At 39.1% G+C, this 22,645-nt stretch overlaps 1 protein-coding gene across 12 annotated transcripts in view; it reads right to left on the bottom strand.

The window, feature by feature from the left end:
- CASK (calcium/calmodulin dependent serine protein kinase) overlaps nucleotides 1-22,645 on the bottom strand; it is a 491,685-nt gene that overhangs the window by 129,624 nt on the left and 339,416 nt on the right. For 8 of the 12 annotated variants that reach the window (XM_019524147.1, XM_019524145.1, XM_019524141.1 and 5 more), the window contains 2 exons: nucleotides 19,136-19,153; nucleotides 6,616-6,737 (listed from right to left, as the gene is read on the bottom strand). In XM_019524147.1, the coding sequence (XP_019379692.1) occupies nucleotides 6,616-6,737; nucleotides 19,136-19,153 (140 nt within the window). The remainder of the gene's footprint in view (nucleotides 1-6,615; nucleotides 6,738-19,135; nucleotides 19,154-22,645) is intronic. The other 4 variants (XM_019524150.1, XM_019524148.1, XM_019524143.1 and 1 more) reach the window with 1 other exon arrangement.

The following is a 22,645-nucleotide window of genomic DNA, read 5'->3' on the forward strand; positions in this document are numbered from 1 at the left end:
TGCCCCGATGGGAGTGAGTAGTACTCAGCCCCATGTGTAGTGCTGTGAGGGCACCCGTGGGCTGGATCCAGTCAGTTGGCAGGCCCAATCTGGCCCATGGGCTGTATTTTGCCCACCCCTGCTTTTAGAGGACCTTTTATAACTCATTTCTAACTATAAATATATTCGTACTTCTGTAATAAACTGTAATTTTTTTAAACATCAAAATGTATTTGTTAATATTTATTGTCATTTTGTAGAATTACAAACAACCACATAATGGATATTGTTCTAAAGGCCTGTTTCAGGAAGATGCATTGATAGGGACAGGCCCTACATGAGCATAATATACTGAAGTAAAGTGTCAGCCACTTTTCTCTACAACCAAAACCTGTATTAAAATATGCATGTTGTTTTTCTCGTTTTCAATTGGTAATGTACCATCACTGAGAAACAAGAGCTAAATTAAATGTCTTCTGGCATGCCTACAGGCAGAAAGATCATTACGAAAAGAAACTTACCCAAGAATAATTTTTCCTATAAACTCTAGGCAAAAATCTATCCACAAAAGCAAAGCTGAAATCATTCTAGCACAGTTACACCAAGACCGGGGTAGTACATGTTATTCATATGAACTTGAATCTGATCTTTTAGCTCACAGATGATACAGCTGTGTCTGAGTTTTTCAGAAATTTACTTAGTAAGCAAAACAAGTTGGATGGTGCTCTCAAAGTAGCTTATACCATACCACCCCATAGCATTTGTTCATATCACAACATAACAATGCATAATTTAGATTCTGAACTTGTTAAAAACAACATACAAAAATGAATAGCAAACTAGATTTGATAACAAAGAACATGTTTTCTGAAGTGTAGGTAAAATATAAAGATTTTATTCTAGGAAAAATATAAACACAACCAACAGGCTACAGTCATAAAAAAATGTGCAATAACATGCATCCTGTCATTTAGCAGGATTAGTCAGCACCTTAGTCTTTGACCAGTGTTAAAAGGATGGCCTTCTCATTGTAGCAGGAAGAACGCTTCATAATGCAGCGTTTTAAATAGACCTATTTAAATTAATTCAAATTAGTGTAATGGCAGGAAACCCCTTTTGCTACTGACCTGAAGAGGTATCCTGCATATATTAGGCTTACTCTAAAAATTGCTAAAGAAAGAAACTCCCATTTGATTTCTGATCAGTATCATCTGAGAAAGTAAAAAGAAAGGGATGACTTGCGTTCCTTTTGTACAGAGATCCTTCCTCTTTTGCCTTTAGAGAAGATTTAGTTTAGAAGTGAAGAAAGACTGCAGCAGAGGGAATGATACATCACATGCTTATTCTAAAAATAAGGACAACTCTTGAGAAAGAGTAGGAATACAAGAACAAATTTAACTTATGGAAAAAGGCCAAGAAGTAGGAACAACAGTTTTTCATGCAACTGACATTTTGATTTGACACCAAAAACTCCCAGAATAGATTCTAAAATTCCTACTCAGCAGAATTAATGTTTCATAGATAATTTGCCCTGAAAGTTTAACTAACCCGAACCCTTCTGACAGGCACAAACCCTTCCCCTGCTCATACCCGGTAGGTGACTTTCTCTGAGCAAGCTGACACTTTATCAATGGTGAACAAACAAAATGCATAATCTAATTTGCTGAAATAAAAGCTTCTTCGCTTCTTAAAATAATCTGCTTTGTGCTGTGTCAATATTTTTAAGCATATATTTTCTGACAGTTGGGTGTTTTACAGATTTTATTTTTCGTAACTCAAGTAAGCATGCCTTTGGAAAGATTTCAGATTTAAAGATTTCTCATTTAACATATTCTAGTAAAACATTAAACTGCTTTTCTCATTCACGCTGCTTTCTGTCTCATTAAAAGAATGACCAAGACTTTCAAAAGAATTGCTGAATGACAAGATGTCTATGACCACTTTATGTTCTTTCTTACATAAAAAGATCATCCACAGCATTGGTTGGACTGTTATTGGAACAATGTGTCCAGTTATGGCAGTTGCATTTCTGAAAAAAGCACTGAAAAATTAAAAATATTTCAGAAATAGGAACAAGAATGATCCAAGGCCTGAAAACCTGCCATCCATTGGGACACTAAAAAAACCTAATTTTAGTTAATTTATCCAAGGGAAGTTATTGGGTGACTTTATCATGGTTTCTAAATACCTACACATAGGGAAAAGATTTCTGATACAATAGAGATTGTTAATTTAGCACAAAAAGTCATACACTCTTTTCTACAGAGGTACTCATATCAGGGTTATTTCAAAATACAGCCTCCCTGTATTGCATTAAGCGATGTAAAAAGATTCAGTGTCTTGAAACTGTAAGTAGATGAACTCAAACTAGAAATAAAATTTACATTCTTAAAAGTAAACCAGGGATCATTCCTTTCAACTGGAATGGCGGATTCTTCATTTAAAATTCTTTAAATCATGACTGGCTGTCTTCCTAAAAGATGATTTACAATTTAACCAGTAATTCTGTGCTTAATGAAGGCACTACTGAGTGAAAATTTTTTGCCCTGAACTATGCAGGTCAGCCTACATGAACAGAATGGCTCCTTTCTGGCCTTATGATTAATGAATCAATAAATTCAGTAGCCTCAGGATAAATAATTTTAGCCTCAGTGTCAAAAACCATATGAATGGCAGAATAACTAAAATATAAGATATGGCTTTAAAATAATTTGCCTGAAAAAAAAAAATCTACAGGCTAAATTAATTAGCCAGCGGTATAATTTATCTGCCCATAATGAGTCAGTATATATTAAAGCACTCAATAAAACTCATTTGTGATAGATAAATTAGTACCATCATTTATTCAGAGCCAGTGAAGTTATGCAATAAAACTCAAAGCTCATAACAAAGCTTGCTATACCTTTACAGCAGAAAGACTTTAAAACTGTAGGATATTCTACTGATTGTTTTACTATTATTCTGCTGCCTTACAATTTGCTGTTATTGCAAATACCTCCACCTGTGTGGGGCTACAATACAAAAGTCAATTCAACAGCAAAAAGATCAAAGGTTGGAGAAAGCATGTAATGGCAGCATAAAGAAAACTCTTCTCCATCTTGGTGCTAGTGGGTATAAATTCCTCTGGCATAAACTAGGCATATTTTGGTCCATGCACTGTCGTGGGTGGATCTAGGATTATGGCGGTGGTGTGGCCACGATCTCTTGCTGTGATCCTGGATGCCAGTGAGCTCTCTGATTAAGAGAGCTCAATGTTTGCTCTTCCCCTCCCCCCTAAATTAGCGACAGGAATGTGCAGTGGTGGAAATGCTGGTCACTGGTGCTGGCCACACACTGCACATGCAGCACACAGCCAAAGGGGGGTGCACTGCTGAACCTCCCCTGGGCTCGCCCTGTATGCTGTCAGTTTAAAAAAGAAAAGATGTGGGCTGAATTCTAAGCTTAGTTACGCTTGCAAAGTCCTAGCGTAAACAACTGGAAGTTAGTTTACTATTCTGTTGATGATTTATGAAGCAGTGCAAAATCAGATCATTTTCCCATGGCTACACTTGGCCTCTGAAGTGCTAACAGGATTAGTTTAAAAAAAAAAAAAAGAAGAAGTTGTTACTAATTTTAAATAATGGCTCAATCCTACCAAGCTTTTCGTCTCTATGACGAATAATCTTTGATTGAAGAAAAGTAGTCTGAGAACAGTTTGGCCTTCATAAAATTGGATGTCAAGTCCACAACACACTCACAGCACCGTGGTGTAGCTTCACAGATTACAGGGACTGTGTCAGATTAATTTAGCCTACCAGTCTAGTGTTTTGTTCAAAATGGAATGGTTGCAGTACAGCTCAGACTTTTCTGCTACACTGCTGGATATTACTGCCAGGAAAAGCTTCCTGCCCGTGCCACCAAAAGGTATGTAAACAGAGCAAACCTGTGTAAAAGAACAGGGAGTCAAGAATTTCTTACCTGTGGCACAATTAATGTTGCTGGACCTCTAGACATTCTCAAGTAAAAGAGCTGTGCTCACATGAATGTTTTGCCAACAGGATTCAGTAATAGAGCCACTCAATTCTTTCATTTCCTCAGCATAACAGCTAAGATGAGAGAGGACCTAGATATCGGAACTTTTTTCTCTAAGTATTAATAGGTCAGCATTTCAGTCATATGAAAGAAAGGGTGTTCTCAGATACCCAATTTTACTTGGATGCCTCCCTGGACACAAGTTTTGTACTATTTGGCTAATAATTAATGTGTTCCTAAGTGAATGGAATACAAAAATCTACCCAAAAGCCCCTAGTCTCCTGCAAGTATAATTCTCCCCCAGGGGAAAGGTTGAGAGAACAAGTTACAGTCATGTCATGTAAAGATACTTTCAGATACTAAAGTAATAAAGACAGTGTACATGGAACAGAAGGTAAATGTTGCATTTCACAGGGTTTATTCCAAAACACCATAGTCCAGATCCAAAAAACACACAACTCTAGGTGGAATGTAAGCACCTAGAATGCAACTGAGCATCCACAAAACCCTGCCTATTCATGTTAGATGCTTTTGCCATCCGTTATCTATTTTATCCAATGATTATGTAATGTCAAATGAATAAACAGTGCTTGGAGTGAAGACTGGAACCCCGAACCCTCCCTATGAATGCCCTCATTACTTGAGTACAAGCAGGCTCTCTCAGATCCTATGAATCTTCCTTTTGCGGCTGCAGAATGACGCAGCTTTAAAGGAAGGGTGAAGAATGTCTTCACCTAGATCAAGGCCATCTAATTTCTAAGTAGCTGGTAGCTGCACCCCACATGGGCTGTATTAGCAGGGGCAGCACACAGGGCAGGCTGCAACAGCGTGAGCTCAGGGCACCTCCCCACATTGTGTGCACAGGTACCCCCCCCTACTTTGGACTGTACATACTGCTCCTTTGCCACATCATTGGCTGCAGGCTCCCCCAGAACTGCATGCTGTGCCATACCACACTGCCACCTGGGGTCAGTACAGGAAGTGGAGATCCTGGCTACTGCAGCAGCTGGAGTGATAGGGAGAACAGCAGCTGGTGGGAGTCCTGGGGCTGCAGACTAACCCCTTGTGTTTCTTTGCATTTTCTTCTCTGGCCAGTTTTCATTCTGTTGGGTAAATTACTTCAGAGAATGAGCACCTGACTCAAAACCAACCCACTGTCTTTATAATTAAATATTTATATATCCCAGAATCAAAACTGAGGAAGGCACATCTCTATTTATTTTGAGTTCCCACATGTTGTTCGCATCACTAATGTCATACACCATCTATCTATTTAGCTATTTAGTTGGTCTAATAAAAGATATCACATCTACCCAAAGAACCTTGCCTGCCTGTGTCCTTAGACCAACATAGCTATAACCAACAACCATACACCATCTACGTGATTTTCAGGAATAGTTCTGACACAATGCCAGTGGAAGGGAATAAGCCTACAATGATGCTTAGTCTGCCTGTGGCAACCTAAGCAAGAGAAGTCTAGAGTTTAGCAGGTGGTTTTTAGTTCTACGGGGGGAAACAGATCTCAACTGACATCTCATTTGTGCTACCATAAATTTTTTTATGGCGGCACAAATAGTGAGCAAATAGATGTCCCTACACTTCGTCGTGCCACATCAAAGGAAAAACTGTTTCACTGGGCGAAACACATTTCCTGCTGTCCTGCCTTTAGTGGGATGTGATATCCAGGGATAGGTCTAGGTGAGTTTACCCGTTCACCCAAAACTGCCTCTGGAGATCACACTCCCCTTGTCCTGTACCATCAAGGTTCGGACAAGGGGTGACATGTTTTACCCAGTTAAGTGCATTAGCTGTGCTGCAAAAATGTTGTGCCACAGCTCATCTGCTTCAACTGGTGATATCTATCTCTAGCTTTTGTAACTCTCACACTTCCTGGACTTCACACGTCTGGGGGAACCAATCTCTATATACAAACTAGCGTTGCTTGAAAAGCGCATTTTAAGACTAAAACATTTGCACGAGCCTCTATGTCTTTGTACTAGGTTGCCAATACAATCTGGTTTTCAAAAAACTGCAGAAGTTTTCCTTTGAGTTGCAAGCCTCTCACCTGCCTTGCTTGGGTATGCTTCAAACAGACTCATCACAGTTTTTATGCACAAAAAAAGCTTAACTTCCTTGATGTAAGACTGTGACAAAATGATCTAAGAATACTTCATTTAAAAAGAGGAATTTAATCTATACATTTAGAATATTCATAACATAGATCTTGCATAACAATAAACCACACATCAACAAAAGAAGTAAGTATAGCCTGTTGAATTACAGTATTTTAGCAGATAGAGATAATTAGTTCAATGTGTAAGTTTACAAGTCAATACATTAAATCACTTCCATGTGATTAAGTCTTGTGCAATGTCAGATTTCTAAAACCCTCTACACGCACTATAACCCATGGTAATCTTTGTATTTTGATGTCATCATACTTGCCTGATGTTACATTTATCAGTTATTGCATTTATATATTTTCTTATTTATAACCAAACAAAACAAGCGGTATGCAGAAAAGCAGTTAATATTGTATAGTGATTTAAAAATACATAATAAGCAGAAATATTTAGTTATTAAATATGAAAATATATTCAAATCATCTACTATAAAAGGACTTACATCTAGTAGAGTGTGCAGATGCTGATCCTGGAAAACACTGTGTAGAAAATCTAAGTCTTTTTCACTGCAATCTGTAAGCGCATGAATTTCCTCCAGGCTATCCAGCACCTGTGAGACTGCTCCTACAGGCACACAAACAGAAAAAGAAATCAATACAGCAAGGACTCATGGTAAACTAACCTTTGGAACAGGAAACTTCCACTTCATTCTGTACAACCGAATGAAACAGGCACTTTAAACAAGTCTCTACTAGAGAATTTATTGAATGCACTGTACTATTTAGTAGTAGCTTAGTATACATCTTCATTTCTTCACAAACAACAGTTTAAGGGCACATTCCTGCTTTTATCGTGTCTTTGGTATATTCTTTTCAATGGGATACCAATAAGGATTGATATATTTTTAATTTAGAACGCTCACATAGGATCTACTGTATTTAACCATCTATGTCTTATTTTTCTATCATTTGCTGCAAGTATCTGAAAATCTGACCCATTACTCAGCTGTTTGTTGGTAAGGGGAGAAGTAAGAAAGAATAAGAGCACAGGAAATTGAATTGCAAACCAGGAAATGAAAAAATTGCTAAATGATCTCTGATTAACAAATTCTCAATCATAGGCATTTGCTTTATCATTCTATATTTTACTAAAACCTGCTCAATATATTCATTTATTCTGCTTCTCAGAGCTCTGTCATGAAAATATGAAATGGATATAGGTGTCTGAATTTATAAAGGATATTCCAATTTAATACAGGGTTGTGCTTTTGGGGATGTAAAGCTTTTATAACAAAGAGTTTTTATCATTCTTCTATCTCTAAAATGCTCCTGTAATCCCCTCTTGTAATCTGAAATACCTGTACTAGTTAATCTTAGAAAAAACCAAACCAACCCCCCACTCTTCTTCAGTGACATGAAGATCAATTACTTTACCTTTTCCTCTTACAAATATCCAGGAAAAACTGGGAACATTCAGATTAGACCATGCAAAATCTACTATGTAAAAATTTCTGAGTGCAGGGGACGCAGTATAGTATAGCAAAGTTAGTGTAAAGAATCTCTTATTACATTATATACAGTTTTACCCAAGATTTTCTTTCTAGTTTCTTTTATACCAGGGGTTGGCAACATTTTGACCAGAGTGCCAAAAACACCCCAACCTCAATTTGCACTTCGACTTGGCGTGCCAGATGCAAATGGTGGAGGAGCTGTGAAATACCCAGGTGGACAGTGGGGAAAGGGCTTAGGTTGCACAGCTCTGGCCCCTTCCCTGCCACAGGCACCGAGTTGCACGTGCAACTGCCATCACAGGGTCAGTGCTGGGGCTCCGGACCCCGGTGTAGCTGTTTGCAGCCTGCCTGCTGCAGCTGCCCAGAGCCCAGGTTGGCTGTGGCAGGCAGCCAAGAGGCTGCAAACAGCTGTACTGGGCTTCAGAGCCTTGGGTGGGCTCTACGATGGTGGTGGCTGCACCACCCAAGAAGGGGCCGGGGACAGCATGTGTACAGTCTGCCCAACACAGCGCAGGCATGCCTGTCTGACACAGCCAGTCCAGGCTCTGGGTAGCTGCTACCTGCCACAGACCCGTGCTGCTTGCAGCAGGGCTTATACTATAGCCTCCTGGCTACCTGCTGTGAGTAGCCCAGGCTGTGTGGCCAGTGGCAGCTGCCCAGAGCCCAGGCCAACTGTGGCATTCCGAGCAAAATGGCCTTGCGTGTCATGCTATGGCACACGTGCTAGGGGTGCTGACACCTGTTTTACATTCCAGGGGTTAGTTTAAGGATTCGTTTGACAATGTTAACTACGTTTTTTATATTCCATTTTGTAGGGATCTTTAGGACCCTTCAAGATGAGTGCAAGATTTTACTTTTTAATATTTCCAGGCTTGGTATATCAATAATTTCCTGACATCTGAAAGTTCCAGATTTCAGAATATTATTATATCAGAGAAAGTGAGAGTTAATGACATGAAGATGCTTGTACAAATTTATCTAAACCTTCCTGGTATGAAAATTTGGTAAGAATTCTCTGGAGAACAAAGATCTCTCAAAAGTTTAATTCTTGGTGCCAAGAGAAGCAAAACTATTATGGAAACAAATCATACTCATTCCCCTTTTTGGCAAACCTAGAAAACAAAGACACATAAAACTACAAACAAATATGCTTAATTCAGGTTTCTCAAATCTCTAAATATTGGTTGAGAGTTGCGCGAATTTTTGAAGGCTAGTGTTGATTTTGATTTTATTTGAGTTGGCGCACCTATCTCTATTAAAAGTCAAATTCTCTCTTTCTGATATTTAGAAAGGACTGTATATATTTTGAAGGTGGTGTGGATGGACCCTTTATTTGTATCACAAACTTTGTTTAAGCAGTGGGAAAACAGGCACCTGTATCTCTCCACCAGTGCAGCTTGACTGCTGAAAAGGCTGTTGTTTTGATTTTTTTCAAAACTAATTTTACTATTTTTCTGGGCTTTTTGGAGAAAGTTCAGATATTATTCCAGAGATAATGAATGGAAAGAAACCTTTTTGTAGGAAAATTCACTGGGACAATGAGTTGAGGTGAGTTAATTTGTTTCTATTTAAACATTTGTTTTTAACTCTACTAGATGTATTATGCTGTTGAAAGATTAATTATTGGGGTACCTAGAACTCCTCTATAGGTCCTTCTTTCTATTACATTTAAAAAAATAGAGTAAATACACAACTAACTTAAACACCTGAATCTTGGATTCCAGTACACTTGCCAGAAATTCTATGGGTGAAGGAACTAGACTAATAGAGAATTTCAGGTCCCAATTTTTGTAGTACTGATTTACCCTCCCCCCTCTTTTCTTGTTTGTTTGTTTGTTATGGGTCTGTTAATAACCACAAATCTACACTGTTAACAGAGCTGTGAGGAAACATGAATTATATGCTGTGAAAACTACACAACTCCATTTTATGAGGTGCCATGAGAAGTCAGCTAGGATTTTATTTTCTTTTTTCCCCCTTCTTTTTTCAGGAGGGACACTTTTGCACAGCTGTTTCAGACTGCTAAAAACAGAAGCTGCTGAAAATTCTCAGTCCCAGCTCTTTAGATTGAGAGGATGCAAACCTGGTGATTTGCTTCAGAACTGCAAGATGAGGAGTAGCAATGCCATTGGCAGCTTTCCAGGTGGAATGTTGAAGAGTCTGGGAAGATGAAAAGGTGAGCTGAAAGGAAACTAGGTAAGCAGATAGGCCGGTCAACCTGCCTAGCCTCTGTCAAAAGTTTTCTTAGAAACACTCAGTGTTTCAATTCTGTGAACTTGGCAGTTTCTGATAGAAACATGTTCGGTTTCAACCACTCAAACATAGAGAACCTGAAAGGCAGCATTCTTCCCTTGCTATTTATTGGTCTATCAAAGCACTTAAGCACAGGCTAAAGTGATTTGGTTGGATCGGAGGCTAGAAGGCCATGAAGTTCTGATGTGATGGTGCAGGTGCTGATAGTCAAGGCACTTGGAGAATGGGGCCCCAAGCAATGCACATCCTGCAATTCTGCAGAGTATCCCACTGCTACTTGAAATTGATGAGGTACCTCACTGTATCCAATACCATCCCATGGTACATTGGGACATCTCCATTGAGCATATCACACACCATTGCCAGTATGAAGACCACTGGCTGAGATTAACTGACAGAATTGAGACCAAGGAGATGGACTGAATCCTCACCCCCTGTCTCATGCACTTTATATTAATTAGTAAAGCCCATTAATGCCTTGAATATTATCCACCCCAGCAATTTGTATGCTACATACTAACACCAACATCTAGAAGTGTTTTACAAACTTAGAACTCTGTACCAATGTGATTATCATGCACAGGTCCTAGTTTTCTTTTCTCAAAAGCGTTGTCTTAAACTTTTTACCATAAGCTAATGTACGCTATATGAATAACTTAACTGCATGTCTTAGACTGTATTAACTTATACCACCTTGCTACAATGCGCGGGGTCCTATTTTTACTTCCAACTCTACAAGTCCTGTAAAATAACAATAATTTTTAACATTTTCTAATAAAAAAAATTAAATCTAGTATCTATGAAAGTTTATGATTTTAACTGTTGAAGAATGGTCAAAACTTCCATGCGATTCTTTTTGATATTGTAGTCACATCTTCATAAACACACATGCCTCATGTATGGGGGAAAATATACAAACTATTGTTGCAGCCTTGCATATGCCTTGTTCCTCCCTGTGCTCCCACGTAAGAGAATGAAGATTGGATTGAGAGGCTGTTCAATACCTCTGCATTTTAAACCCTGTACTATTGAGGAGTATGAAAAGTGGGAGAGAGGGAGGATTATGGGATCTGCACTTAGTACAAAATCTCAAAGGACTACAGTCATTGTATAGAAAGCAGCACTTTCTTCTTTAGGTATGTGTCAGCGTGGATTCCACTGTTGATTACTGGCAAGCAGTACCCCACTTTGGATGATGAGAATGAGGAGTGCCAGCTGCAATCAAATGACTGGAGTCTCTCTCTCTCTCTCCTAAGCCTGGCATCAAATTTAGATACCATGTCAAAAATGCAATGTATGACAGAAGTCTGTGAGCTGCTCCACATTGTTGCTGTACAAATCAGATACTAGTGCACTTCTGAAGAAGGCTGAAGATGTTACACATGCCATGAGATTCAGAGAGATATTTATTGCTAAAAAAGAGTCAGTGGAGATCTCTCATGATATTTCTTTGTGATATGAGATAGCTTGGTTTTTCAGGTGCTAGATACATCCACAAAGACAGTTTAGATTAAAACAGTCCTATTCTGGACACAGGCTCTAGAAATACACAAGGGATGTAGCTGCTTCTTTCCTAGTACTGAGTATGGCTTTGGGAAGAAGGCTGGTGATTAAGGTAAAACTCAGGTATCTGAAATTTCAGAACCACCTTCTTCCTATATGGGTGCGTAGGAATGTACGAACTTAACAGTTTGGAGCTTGCAGACATTTCATGATGGCAGCCTGCCTGGAAGCACCATGAGCTTTAGGAAGATGCTGAGATTTCATGATGGAAATGGCTCTCTATCAGGTGGGTAAACATGCAGGAGGTCTTTAAGAAATCTTAGTAACATCAGATGACCGAAAGCAGTGATGTGAAGATACTGAAGCAAGATGGACTACAGATGCAGAAATGCAATATACAGTTTAGAATCTGTGGTAGCAGGCCAGTGGTTCCCAATTTTCTTAGACTCAAGGCACCCCTTAGAAAGTGTCAGCTTTCAGCTGTTGCTTTTTTTTTTTTTTTTGACTAGAGAAAAATAATAGAGCAATTCTTCTGTTGCAAAGAACTCAGAAAGACCTCAACAGGTCACAATGTTTCTGACACTATGGATTTGTATTTGAAATCTCTAGGTTTATCTTGTGAATGAGAGGTAGGAGTCTGTACACCTTACACTGAAAATATTGCATGACACTCTTAAAATGATCTTGTGGCATAGTGGTTGAGAATCATGGTACTACACCCTCAGCTGGATTCAGATTATTTTAGGCTGTCAATATATACAAAACCCCCATTTATATTAGTGGGGAAAGGTCTTCCTAGCAGATGGTTTCTTCTGTTTGAGGATTTTTGAACCAGTCACGAATAACATTTTTTAGAGGTACTCCACCGAAGTCCAGGATATTAGGCGCTATAAACTACAGGTGTGGGGGCAACATCTGGTCATGGTTCTGGGCTATCATGTTTGAGAATACTGAGGGATGGATATACAGGATAAATGGAAATGTGAAAGAAGTCTGACAGCCAAAATTGCTTCTGCCAATAAGCAGCTATGAATAAGATCTCATCCTGTCTGGGTCTGGATATTATTCTGGGTACTAATGATTCTAGTTACAGCACTCTAGTATCATCAGTTTTATTTAAAAATAATCCCCCTCCCCTCCCTAAACTCAGACCTTTTGAAGCATGCACTGAGACAGTATCCTCATATTAATCTCCAACATTCTGATCCTACAAAAAGAAAATACAAGGGCAGAACCTGCATGGGTGCAAAGGCTTGTTAATGGGGCTGTGAAGGACTGGGATATAAAATCTTTTTATGACTGGAACACTGCTTGAAAACTTCTCATGAAAATATAGACTTCTACATTTTGGACTCCTGTCTTTACTGTTCCTTCAAACTTCCATTTACTAGTTTTACTAGTATATACAGTACCAGGTTTACAGGAATGTAAGATGGCCCTCCAATAATTAGATTCTATGTATCAACAATTTATATACATTTCAAATTTTCCAGGTATAACATCTAATTATTTGGGGTTGCCTTAATTCCCTCCCCCCTGCACTGCTACAGCAGGGAAAGCAGTGGCTGGGGGCAGGGGGTCAGGAAGCCCCCTTGCCCTCTGCCCCCCAACTTCTTCCCACTCAAGCCTTCCTGCCCCCCGCCAGCTGCACCACCCAGTCCCAGCTCCCCAGTTTCTGTCCCTTCCCCTTCGCTCACTATCTATGTCTCTTCCCCCTGACTGTCCTGGTGTCTGCCCCTTCTCCCTGCCTCCCCCACCCTGCCTTACTATTAGATGCTGCTCCAGTTATGTTGCCTGCTGGGTCATAGAGCACAGAACATGCAAGCACAGCCTTTGGCAGGCCATGGAGCAGAGGCAGCACTGCTGACTGGCTGGGCAGATGATGGAGTTTATTCTGTGCTCTCTGCCTAGGACAGAATTCAATCTGAGGCAGAGCCAAGCTGCAGAGGGCAAGTGGAAGGGGGCAGGAGGTTGCTTTGGGTCCGGCTCTGGCCCTGACCAGGCTCAGGGCCAGTTTCAGAGCTGCAACACCCATTTGTCCCTGCCTTCTTCCACTTTGTGCGTTAATCTAAATCAAGGGGCTTTTTTCCTCATGCTGACGGGGGGAAGAAATCTCATTTTAGAGTCAAGTAAATACAGTATTTACCTGGGTTGCAACTGTTCACTATTATTAGCAATACATCCAAATTTGATATCACAAGAGGCTCTCTGACACCATTTATTCTTATTCAGATTGTTCACTTATTTACAAAAAGAAGGAGCAGCAAAAGCCGATACATACACTATCCCACTGGCAAGCTTTATTAGTAGTTTTTTTTTTAATTTCCAAAAGCACCATCTGTTTCCTTTGTTAAAATTCTGAAAAATTTCTGTTTTCACTTTTTACAGCTCTACTTAACTATATGGTGTATTTTGTCCGTTACCCTACTTGGATAGATAAAGTAACATCAAAGCTACTATCATCGCTGATTTCATCCATAATTCTTACGTGTATTTCTTGTATTAACCTGGAAACAATTAGGGTTAAATCACTCCCATGAGAGTTTCTCCTGGAAGAGTGAATGTCTGTACGTGTTTGCTTCTGAGAGAAGCCACACCACATTCCTCCAGCATCCCAGGTATTTTGCTCCTATCCCAACCAGGGAGGTAGTGTCTTGTTTGTTTGACTCTGCTACTCCAACCAAGCCGGGAGCACAGCATGTCCCCTTCACAATCCTACATTGTGCTGCAGAGAGACACAGGCTGACTGATCAGTCTCGGTCAGCCAATCTGGGTTGCCCTGTGCACTGCTGCTATTCTTTCTCTGGGTAGATTGGGAGACTATGCTCAGATGTGAACACAGGGCCCCCTGGCTGCACTGGGTTAGCCCTGAAGGATTGCTGCTCTTCAGGGGCTCAGCATTCAAATGTCTGTTCAGATATCTCTAGCTAAGTTTTTCTATCAGAACAAACCTACGGCAATTCTCCCAGATCATTTGTGTGCGTGTCCACAGCTTTTATTCCAGCCGTGCAGTTAGTCCAATAAAAAAAAATTACCATAAAAAAATCCTTTCCCCATGCACATATGTATTACAACAAATCCTTTCATTACTCAGTAATACAACAGAAATACAGTGCTACAAATACTGCATCTGTTAATCTAGAGTTCCAAATAAACATGAAATTTAAGTATAGACCAAGGCCCACATCCTAGATCTCTAAATGCAGTCTCAAAGTGTTGGGACTGGACAAAACTTATTGTGCAGAGCAGTGAATAAATCCACTACTTAAATCCAATACTTTTTCTTTTGCTATACCCAATATCAACCAGTGGCTATTTCAGACTTAATGATATTGTAACCAAATCCTTTTCTTCAGCTTTAATTGTGTACATTATGCTGCACAAGGCTTATTGTTATAAGACTGGAACTATATCCACCTGGAAAAGCTGCTTGACAATTTGTATTAGAAACCAAGCTAGTAATAACTCGTCAAACAGTTGTCTCACTTGGGTTTCATCTAGTTTACTTTCTAATCAGTACTGGGTACTTAAATCCCCCAAGATCAATGTTCTGGTACATTATGGGTCTGGCATATGGCACTCTCTCTCCTCTAAGAACATCATCAAGAAAATTTAGATAGACAGTGCTGTAGGGACTGTGAAAAGCTCATGAAAAAGTTAGATTCCTGTCACCTACTTCTCCAACTGGCTTCACACCTCCTTCTTTATTACATCAAACATAAGCTGCTTGTCTTCATTTTCAAATCCCTTCAGCCTAAACTTCTTTACTGCACCTCTATCAGCTTTAAAAGATCAGTTCTCACTTCCAACCAATGTATGGTGTGACCACAGTCCACTTTTTAGACTTTCAAAATAGAACCTGTGTATGCTCTTCTACGCTGTTTCCTCTTGCTTGAGAGAAGCTCTCTGTGAACAAGCATCTGCAAAAAGATCTGGTAATAGCTACGCTGCTGATGTGCTATGCCACAGTGACCACAGTTATTTTACTGAGTCCTGATACTTTTGTCCTCCTGTATCTAGTTCTCTCTTATCCTTAGACTGTAAGGTCTTTGGGTCATGGTAGATCTTTTTGCTTACCTAATGTAAATAAACTTTGCTTATGAGTAAAAAGCCTGTGGTAGAACAGTTCACACCCTCAGGCCCCCGACACTCCATCACTGACTGCAGGATTGCTTTTCTCAGACAAGAAACACCAAAAAGTTAAAACCAATTTGAACAGATAAGAATTTGCAAGATAAGAATCATCCACAAACTGAACTGTGTTAAACATGGTTAAAACAGGGACTACGGATTCCTGTCTCTACTTGGATTAGCTTTTGTGACTCTCTTTGTTCCCACAGGTTCACTGCTTGTTTGCTTTTCTCCCCTAGCACTGCTCCCTCCCCTGCCATCTCCTTCTCCTCCCTCCTTCATCTTTTGTATTCTAATTCCTTTCTCTGTCTTGCACTCTACTTTCTGTGCGTCCTTTCACAGCATCTGATGAAGTGAACTTCAGTTCATGGAAGTCTGGCAGTATATATATCTTAGTTTATACAGATGCATACTTACCCTGTTTTCTAACTTCAGATGGCTAGCTATCTCTTGATAACTAAAAAGGTACTGTAATACAACAATAATAATCCATTAAAGAACCTTCAGACTAACCATACAAACAAAAAACACTCAATTCACTATGACTCTAAATGAGAAAGACGGGTGGAAGCAGGCTTCCTGTATCATCTCACAAAGCCTTCAAGTGAGGGAAGAACTATTTTCTGTGACTAACTTTGATCTTCACTACTGTGCCATTGAGAGCTGAGTCAAATAAACAGATCTCTTTCCCACTGCAAGCTATGCGGATTTCTAGCTACAGTGGACTGCATGAAATTTCAGACTCTTTTATATCCTGAAGTCAAACATTCTTGTTTAAAGCTTTGGACAGTTATGAATTACCCTCCAATAGGCAATAAAAGCTGTTGTAGGAGATATTACCAAATCAATAAAACTGCAGCCCTTTGATACATGCTAGTAAAATGTGCGCTTAGCAACACATTCCCTGGCACATGTCATTTGCAATAATTAAGTCAGGGAACAAGCCTAGAAGAAAAAAGACTATGGTACATTTATATTAAAGGAGCAGTGATAAAATCTAACTAATGTAAATCTGAAACTTCCACATTTTCATAACTATATAATGTTACTTTAAGGTTCCTGAGCTAAAGTCAAGCACTTAGATTGCTTCTTTTTATGATGATTAGCACTGTAGACAAGTCCAGAAACCATGATCTGGATCAGAGCCTCACTATATACTTTTCTAAACGGATGAGAAACTATGGTTCTGTGCCAAAGAATTTACCATCCAATATACTTACTGTCTAACCAAAGTTAACCATTAAGTGTAATTCAGCTATCTGCAACAAATTCAGTCTGTGCACAATTAACTTAGTTCCCACTTCCTATTTTACTTGTTACCGGTCTTCCTCTGTGGTAGCCCTGAAGCAAAATTTTGGCCTTTGAAACACTGTTTACTGGCACTTCAGAAAGTAGGATTTATATAAATTTTACTCAAAGAGCTCCTGATAAAGTATGAGGCTAACAGCTGAAACAGGGAAAGCAAAAATATAAGAACAGTGAAGAGAGTATATAAGGAGAATTGAGTGAAGTCACTGATATTTTTGTGCATACAGATGAGTGAGTAAAGTGACTGTCTAAAATCAGCAGTGTGTGATGATATTGCTCTCTGATTCCATATTAAATGTGCTTTAGGAAACAAAACAAAACAAAACAACACCCCCCCCAACCGATCAGCTTCACAATATGGCATATGAGAGTGAAGCACTGGATATTCTGCCATTAGTAAGACCTAAACAAAATATTTTATTTTAAACTATCTTCTTAGCAACATCTGTACAAACCCGTCCACCCCAGAGTAGCTGTTTGTGAAAGGCAAGCTGGCTGATGATCTCCTCCCCTACCAATGAGGGGCAAGATGCAATATTAGCCATCTACTGGGTGCGACTACCTTGCAACAGCTGCATACCTGTTCATTTCTGATCCTGGTGTAACTTTTATTGCTGTACAAAACTGGTGACTTTCACTATTCTCTCCATGCCTAGATCTGTGGTTTTCAAATGGGTGTATGTGTATCCTCAGGGGTATGCAGCACTTTGCCAAGGGGTATATGCCTAAATGTTAATAATGGTGGTGAAGCTTCTGACTGGTCAACACACACCAAGTAACGGTACTATGAGTTGATGCTGGTGTTGACATACTCTTTAAGGAATGAATATACAGAGAGTACAGGGGGTATGAGCATCAATATTTTGCAAGTATGTGGCAAAAGGTTCAAAAGCCACTACCTTAGATTATTTCAGAGTCCCTCTGGCTTCTTCTGAGGGAAGATATCCCTAACAACTCAACTGCTGTATATCAAATAATACAATCCTTCTGGATGCCTCTTACCCATGCTAGCTTTGTGGGTTAGTTAACAGGATAAGAAAAAAAAGCATAAATCTACTATTTTCATTAAAGGCGGAAGATGGACTGACAAATGCTGGCACACAACTTTCTTCCTCCTACAGCCACAAATGAACCTCCTCCTGGTGGCTAAAAAGCAGTCGAACCTTGTTGGAGGAAAGACCACTCCTACATTTCTTGCCTGGTGAGAGAGGGCTCACTATTAATGTTTTCATTGAAAACATATGGTGGGGAAAAGGTGTCATCAGATAGTTCTCCTTCCCTTTGCCGTGTAAGAGTGGGTATGTAGAAACGCTAGTTTCCATTTCATGGCAGGTCAGTTTAGGAGGGGGAAAAAGGAAAAAAACAAGCAAAAATCAACAGTAGGACAGTGGATTTAGAAAAGAGGACCCAAGACCAAGAACTCACATCTTGCTATGTGAATCTAGACCCGATTAAAGTGGCAACATTTGCTGACCCAAAACACATACAAGGGTTCTAAAAGTAACATTTCACCTTGAGTTCAAGATACAGAATTTCCTGTTTCTGAAACTGTTGTGATCTGGGTTAGAACTATTGTCAGTGACACAGAAGAAATTCATCTTCTTATCCTGTGAAAACTTGTTTGTTCTGACCAATATAAATTATGTAGGTTCTGGAAACGCTTAGATTTTAGCCTCTCTCTTACCATACAGTTAAATTTACAACACAACTCTATTCCTATCCTTTTACAGTATTCCTGACATACGGAGACAAATACGGCATATAAGCATTTTAAATCAGTTTTACACATATACATGTACGTATATGCATATGCTACACATCACACCAACACATAAAACAAAACAAAATATCATGCAAAGGCACTGAAGCAAAATAATTTAAAAATATGTCTCATGCTAGAGCACATATTTAGTATTCAGCAGAAAGACCCAGTGATCTTTGGGAAAATTAATTTGGGAATCAAAATACAAAAGCTGGAAACGTTATCGTTTTCTTTACAGCACTTAATGACATTTTTATTTCACTTGTAAAGTACAGATTTGATTATAAATAGTTAAAAAAACAGGAAATACGTAACTAATTTTAATACTGCCTTTAAATAAATGTGTTACATTTTACAAGAAGGACGTTTAACTCTGATTGACTCTGTTCTGAAAAATTACTGCCAGGGTAATGGAAGACTTTCTTCCTTCTATAGGCAGTATTAAAATGAAACAGGGCAAGCTAAGGAAGAAAATAAAAAAGTTGTGCTTAAACATGCAAAGCCACACACTATAACAGAATTAGAAGCCTTAGAGGAAAACGAAGGGGTACCTACTTTCTGCTGCTAGAAGTCCTAGTAGGAAGGCAGCATTTGGACAAACAACAAACAGTATGAAGATTTCAGAACAAGCAAGTTATAAAGCTGCAACTTGGCAAGCTAGTTTAGCTATAAATACTATAAACAAGCAATATGACCAGAATTTTTATTTAAATTTTTAAAAGATTTCTACATGTGGGCCAAATGGTGTGTGGAGGGAAAAAATAAATTGATAATGGGGAAGGTAGCAAGGTAACCCCTTTGCACACACTAGGCACCTAAAACATCACATTTTTTCTGATGCTGCCTGCATCAATTTTTAAAGGTAATGTACATAAATTACTGCTAGTTTGAACAATTCATAACCGATTCACTGAAAATGAATAAAAATGAAAGATTCCTGAGTGCTGCAAGGTAAGCTTTCATACTCTTAACTGTAATTAGTTTAATTTTTAGGAGGTGTAATACTGAATTACATTTATTTTGCAAGAGTTTTGGAGTTTAGGTTATATGGCACATTTGAAGGCATGTATTTTGCTTCTGTTTTAATTAGCAGCATTATGGCACGATGATACAATAAATATGTCTTATTTCCACATTATGGAAGAGAAGGACAAACTCAAATAATTGAAAGAGGAAAAATACAAACACTAATTATGAAAAAGTACTATTTCAAATAGTTAAATCTAATATCAGTTAAAAGGTCCTTATGAAAAGTCTTATATAATTAACTATTTACATTGCACAGTCCATCAGCAATACTCAAATTTTCAGAATTCTTGTTATTTTTATGCCACATGGGGCAGGCAGCAGGGGGGGCAGAAACTAGGGTCAGGGAGGTGTGTGGAGTGTAAACTGAGGGCAGGTAGCAGGGAGTACAGGCACCATGGGGAGGAAGGCAGTGGGGGGGCAGGGGTGAGTGGTGGTGTAGGGACAGGTGGCAAGGGGCCGGGGTCAAGCCATTGGCTCCCCACTACCTGCCCCCTTCCCACCTTCCCCCTGCTGCTGCTTGCTGCAGATTTGAGGCAAAATTTAAGATGAACCACCAAGAATTAGATTGTAGACATGGAAAATTATAACAAATTTATAAATTTCCCATGTCTAGACTCTCATTATTGGGATTGTCTTAAATTTGATTATTTGATTTGTCTTAAATTTGATTTATTTAACATTAACAAGTCGGTTATATCTTTCAAATGCTGATGGTCAAAAGCTGTCACGTTATGCCCTTAACAAGCATATATAAAACTGGTGATCACAGTTTTTTCTACTACTATAATATATATTGCATTCTGTTTGGTGCGAATGGCGACCACTAATGTTCCTTAGTCTAGAGTTTAAAATACATCTTGAAAGCTGTCTTTCATGGAAGGACTCATGTGTGAAGTTACTCACAAATATGTCTGTAGCACTGAAGCCTAAGCCTAAGCCAGACATCTCTTCTTCATAGTGAAAGGCTAGCAGTTTGTGCATTTTTTTTTTTAAACTTTTCAGTGCTGGTCATGAAGCATTCCTATCTTGAGCTATCATTACTATGCCAAAATAGACTCTGAAGGAACAAACTCTTATGTGAGATTTTCAATTAACACATAGTAACCTTGAAACAAAAATCATTTTCAAATTACATTAAAAAAGAGAAGACAATATGAACTCAGTATCTTGCAATTAAAGGACCCAAAACCACAATGATGTAGGTATTAAACATGAGCTTCACATTTAGTGAGAAAGTGCTGCTTTTAAGTGAAGACATTTAGCACACAGCTCAGAAAGCAGAGGTGATCATGAAATTTTGCAAAAAGTTGTTAGTTTGCAGCACAAACTAAATGCGTACATCCTGTCAGTCAGTCTTTCAGATAACATGCTGCGGAATACTTTGTGGTTAAACTGAAACAATTATAAAATGCATTCATATGAGTATTTAGATCCACTTGAAAGGAATGAAAACAAATGATAGAACATGAAGCTTCTAACTCTTAGTGTATATATACACTATAACCACATAACTTAAGAATGAGCCTATATTTTAAAAGTTTCCTAAATGAAAGATAGGGTTGGCTTTCCTTTAAAAAAAAAAAAAAATCAACGAGCTGATTTTGAGCGTGGGTGGCACCCACTGACTTCAGTTAGTCTCACAGTTGTTCAGCAATTCTGAAAGTCAGGCTACAAGAAGGCATTTCTAAATGAAAAGCCAAAGTATAGATTATGATTTTTGTGCTTTGCTATTTATTAGCTAAGCACAGGAGTTTACTGTTGGGCTAAAACCCTGAATACTCTGAATCTCGGCAAAAGACTCCAGTATCCATGAACAACAGTCTTTTCCAGTTCAGTCTCCAGAGCTAATAGTTCAAGCTATTTCATGACCTTTCTCTCCTTTATCTGATGCCCAAGCAGTTGATCAAGGAAGTTAAATCTGCAGAAATAAAATGCTTTATATTACAGTAATACAATGTAAGGGAAAAAAAGTCAATAGTTTTAATGTTGGTTGGAAGTAGTTTAAAAAAGCTGACCAGCTTCAGATCTTAGAGCTACCAAGTGAAGCATTAATAAAAGATGTATTCATTAAATTTGAATGCAAAATTATAAAGCATCTGTAATTGTAGTTGTTTACGGTAGTCCACTGTACTCCAAAAGAAGTCACTGAATGAAAATATCAGTGTTAAAAAGAAATCACTTTTGTATAAGAAACATTTAGCAAATTTCCCAGAAAAATCTACAAAGCCATTATCTTATTCCTTCAAATTCTTCATGACTCACTTCTTACAGAGTTATCAGAACACTACCATTTGATTTACACCTTGTTGGTTAGTTGTAAATTGACACAAGCAAGCAGGTGTCAATTTACAGCTAACCTACAAGAGGCATACTTGTGTTGCTGTTACCTAGAGCACAGACTGTTTTTACTGCATATTTATATAGCATTCAGCAACAACAGGGTGCTGTTATAATTTAAAATAATAATTTGGACCCACTTGGAATTTTTTTTCACAGAACTTGTATGTGAAAACTCTATGCGGCGTTGGTCAGGCCGCAGTTGGAGTATTGGGTCCAGTTTTGGGCGCTGCACTTCAAGAGGGATGTGGACTACCTCAAAAGGGTTCAGAGGAGGCCACTCGTATGGTTAGGGGCCTGCAGGCAAAGCCCTATGAGGAGAAACTGAGGGACCCAGATCTCTTCAGCCTCTGCAAGAGAAGGCTGAGGTGATCCTGTGGCTGCCTACAAATTCATTGGGGGGGGGGGGGGGAGAAGGAACAAGGAATAGGAGATGCTCTGTTTACCAGGGTACCCTTTGGAGTAACTAGGAACAACGGGCCACAAACTGATGGAGAGCAGATTTAGGTTGGACATTAGAAAGAACTTCATGCTCAGGGTTGCCAGAATCTGGAATGGGCTTCCAAAGGAGGTGGTGATCTCCTCTACCTTGGGGGTTTTTAAGAGAGGCTGGACAAGTACCTGGCTGGAGTTGTCTGACCCCAGCGCTCTTTCCTGCCCAGGGCAGGGGGTCAGACTTGATGATCTACTGAGGTCTCT

The sequence above is a fragment of the Gavialis gangeticus genome, unplaced genomic scaffold (assembly GCF_001723915.1).
Source record: "Gavialis gangeticus isolate Ggan-Ray unplaced genomic scaffold, GavGan_comp1, whole genome shotgun sequence".
Lineage (NCBI taxonomy): Eukaryota > Metazoa > Chordata > Crocodylia > Gavialidae > Gavialis > Gavialis gangeticus.